We start from the raw sequence: 4,187 nt of genomic DNA on the forward strand, positions 1-4,187 counted from the left end.
GGTGTCTGTCTAACCCGCCAGAGCTGAAATCTACCCGCATTTGACGGGTTGGCAGGTGTTAATGTAAAGCCCTCATGACAATAATATCATTAAATGCTGAGGACGCCTTACAATTTTTTTGGAGGGAAAAGAGGGTCTCAGGCAAAAAAAAAAGGTTGGGAATCACTGGCATAGAGGATCCCCAAAATGATGTTTGGGAGGGAAGTATTCTCTAAAAATTCAACAGAACTTTCCATTTTCATCCATTTCCAATGTTTAATACGAAAAACGGAGGCAGTAAAACACATGGGAGGAAACAGTGATTTTTTCGAGGCAGTGCTTTCTACTGGAAGTGATTCACAGAAGAGACGAGGCTGCTTGAAGGGCAGAAACTCCCCCTCCCTCTACAGCTTGCGCTCCATTGGCTGATTCAAGTGATGTCATGGAGAGGCAAACTGTATAAATAGCCCAGCACTGCTGACATTTAGTCAGAATCAAAAATCTCACGTCAACTTTAACACTTAGACATCCACTTGTGGAGCGTAGCGGGAAATCTTTGGACCTGATAACATGTGCCGAGCACTAGAACATCTGCCTATCACCTGTCTGGAAAGGTATGTTTTCATATTTATATAAAATAATGTACAGATGGAATTTTGGGAACAGATAAAATTGTGTTTATTTATTTATTATTTACACAAGAAGTCTTTACTTATTCCAAACCTCCTTGTCTTTCTTTCTGGACTGACACTGTTTTAGTTATTCCTCTGTTAAGCTGCTTTGACACAATCTACATTGTAAAAGTGCTATAGACAAAAAGATGACTAGAATTTCTTCTGCTGAACACAAAAGAAGATATCTTGAAAAATGTTGGAAAACCGGTAACCATTGACTCCCATTCTATGGGGACATCTATGGTGGTCAATGGTTACAGGTTTTCAGCATTCTTCAACATGTCTTCACTAGTGTTTAACAGAGGAAATAAAGGTTTGGGACCACTTGATTTTGAGTAAATAGTGAGTGCATTTTCATTTTGGGGTGAATCTCTTTAAGCCTAAATTGTTGAGATTGAATATAAGAGAATGTTTTGAACAGCATCCAAACAAATAATGAATTATTCTGTTTTATTCACAGGGCAAAGGAACTCAAGGCTCGATTTGGAAGTCTGCTAAAGCAAGAGTTGAATATAATGGGCCACTCCAAAAAAACAGACAAACTGTTATTGGAGGACAGACAATCTTTTCACGAACTGCTGCTTCACAAAGGTGAGTTTAATAAAAATTAATAGCGTTTCCTTCTCAGGCTGCAGCACCAAAGCTGTTCAAGGTTGTCTAATCTTTCCCTCATGTTTATCCTTTATAGACGGGCTGTGCGCTTTCACAACATTCCTGTCATCTGAATACAGTGAAGAAAATATCGCTTTCTATTTGGCCTGCGAGGACTTCAGGAACACAAAGAGCTCTTCAAAACTGTGCGCAAAGGCCAAGAAAATTTATGAGGAGTTTATCTGCTCTGACGCACCAAGAGAGGTAGGAGTCTATTCAAATTGTGCGCAATGTAGAAACATGATCCATGCAAATGACATATGTCATACAAGATCATGTTTGGATTTCAGATATACAGAATCCAGTAGTCCTCTGTTTATTTCCCACCTCAGTTTATATTTAACTGTTTTCAACACATTTCTTAACATAACAGTTTTAATAACTAATTTATAATAACTGATTTATTTTATCTTTGCCATGATGCCAGAAAATAATATTTGAGTAGATATATTTCAAGATACTAGTGTTCAGCTTAAAGTGACATTTAAAGGCTTAACTAGGTTAATTTAAACCTGTGACTGACTGGCACGATTCGAGCAGTGACCACCTCGGTTCACTGTCCGATTGATTGCCGTCTAGCATGCGTGTGGACTGGCCGCGAGAAACAAGAGGCACGTACAGTACAGTGTGCTGAGAAACACCGAGATAAGTCACAGATTCACAGACTCCGTAGCAGACGCAAGTTTTCCACAGGCTGCCACAACCCTCAATCTGACGACTCATGCACTTGAACTTTCTATTTTATTTAATATAGGAAGTTTCGAATTAAGTTTTGGAGAGACAAGATAAAAGTCATACTGTTCTATAAAAAAGTATGTTACTCTTAATTATAAAATAAATACATGATTAAAATAATGGTAAAAATGTAAACCGGCATATTTCGAAACAAGGTTATGATGTATTCTGTATAGTCGATTCTGTTGTTCGAAGCGCCACCTGGTGGATGTTCTGTGAAGTATAAAACATTTATTTCAATTCAAAGGAGAGGTTGACAGAATGATGCAGCTGACCGCAGAACGAAATAAGGCGAGCCACGGTAAAAAACAAAACAAAACAAAAAACGCCAATTTTTAATGGCCCCATCTGTACGCAAGTTTGTAGGCAAGTCATTGTATAACGATGGTTTGTTCTGTAAACAATCGGAAAAGAGAAAAATAGCTTAAAGGGGTTAATAATATTGACCCTAAACTGCTTATCTTCTAGCCGAAATAAAACTAATAAGAATTTCTCAAGAAAAAAAAAAATGGAAAAATCCCGTGCTCTTTTTTTTTTTAACATCGTTTGAGAAATAGTTGGAGAAAAAAAAAAAAAAAAAAAAAAAAAAACAGGAGGGCTAATAAATTTGACTTCAACTGTATATATAATATAGATTTTATATACACATACAAAATCTACAATATATTTGAACATATATTTATTATTCCAATAGTTTTACTGAAGTATTGCGGCTTTTTTAGGTACTTCTTTGGTCTGGTGCGTCAATCTTATCAATGCTATTATTCAAAAAAAGGTAATGATTCGCACTCAATTCAAGTGTGACACACTGAGAAAGGCTGTGTCTTTTAGTCACCCGTAAAATGTAAGAAAAATAAAAAATAAAAACAGTACGAAGCAATTGAGTGCGAACTTTTTTGAATAATTCCAATAGTTTAAAATAGACTAAAATGTCAATTATTTGCAATATTTTGAAATATATGTTGCATATATCACAGAAATTTTATATAAATGAAATCCAAATATGAACTTGTATGTCATATGCACATTTCTATATAGGAATATTAACGAACAAAGTCTAACGGCAAATACGTCCTCTGCATATTTTCAGGTTAACCTTGATCATGAAACCAGAACCGTGACCTTGAAGAATATGGAGCAGCCCACATCCTCCTGCTTCAACTTCGCCCAGAGTAAGATTTACACCCTCATGGAGAAAGACTGTTACCCTCGTTTTCTCAAGTCTACAGTCTACCAGGAACTCATTACACAACACATGAGGTAAACTACCCGTGGCTGACCTAAAGACCGCAGCACAGGAATACGTCCTAGATAAACACGGCATTTGTGTGACGTGATGGTCGGTGAACGATCTGAACCTGGGCTTTCAAGAAGTTCAGCGGTGAACACGCGGTGGACTCATAATGCCAGACCTGAATGCCTCGGGCATTAGAGGACATTGATTCTCAGATATGAATACAGTATGGAGGACACAAGAACAATCAAGTTCGTAGCACTGGATAATTACTGTGGAAGTGGAACTACTTTTGCACATTTATGTCTTTTTGTATGTGTGTATGTGTGTGTGTATGTGTGTGTTTCGAGTATTTATTGAAATGTTATATTGAAAATAGTATTATTTATATTTGATGAACAAATGTTTGGTTATTTATTGAATTCTGAGCGAACAAAAACTTGAATAAATTTTTTATACCTGCAGAGATTTGTCTGTATTGATTCATTTTTATTTCATGACTCGTTTATTATTGAACTTTGAAATTTAAAACTTTAAAGCTATACCGTTTTATTTTAATTTGGGTTTTATTTATTTGTTTGTTTATTCATTCATTCATTCATTTTCTTTTCGGCTTAGTCCCTTCATCAGGGGTCACCACAACCTGACAAGTTATCCAGCATATGTATTAGGCTAGTGGATGACCTCCCAACCGCAACCCAAAACTGGATCATACTACTTCCTGCACCACTGTGACGCCCTTAATTATTATATATTTTTTTATTATTTAACTTGCAGCTATTAAATTAAATGGTTAGCTCAACCCAAACCTAAGAATTCATGATTTATGTAACAATCCGTTTTGACTTTCTTTCTTATAAACACAAAAGAAGATGTTTTGAAGAATGTTGAAAGCCTGTTACCATTGACATCTA

The 4,187-nt window shown here is 36.1% G+C and overlaps 1 protein-coding gene across 1 annotated transcript; it reads left to right on the forward strand.

The window, feature by feature from the left end:
- Nucleotides 1-469: 469 nt before the first annotated feature.
- On the forward strand, nt 470-3,737 carry rgs5b (regulator of G protein signaling 5b). Its single transcript, NM_001017821.2, is given in 4 exon segments — nt 470-593; nt 1,114-1,244; nt 1,342-1,508; nt 3,130-3,737. Coding segments are annotated over 4 exon segments (516 nt in total). The 5' UTR covers nt 470-549; the 3' UTR covers nt 3,304-3,737.
- The last annotated feature ends 450 nt before the right edge of the window (nt 3,738-4,187 follow it).

Source organism: Danio rerio, chromosome 2, assembly GCF_049306965.1.
Source record: "Danio rerio strain Tuebingen ecotype United States chromosome 2, GRCz12tu, whole genome shotgun sequence".
NCBI lineage: Eukaryota > Metazoa > Chordata > Actinopteri > Cypriniformes > Danionidae > Danio > Danio rerio.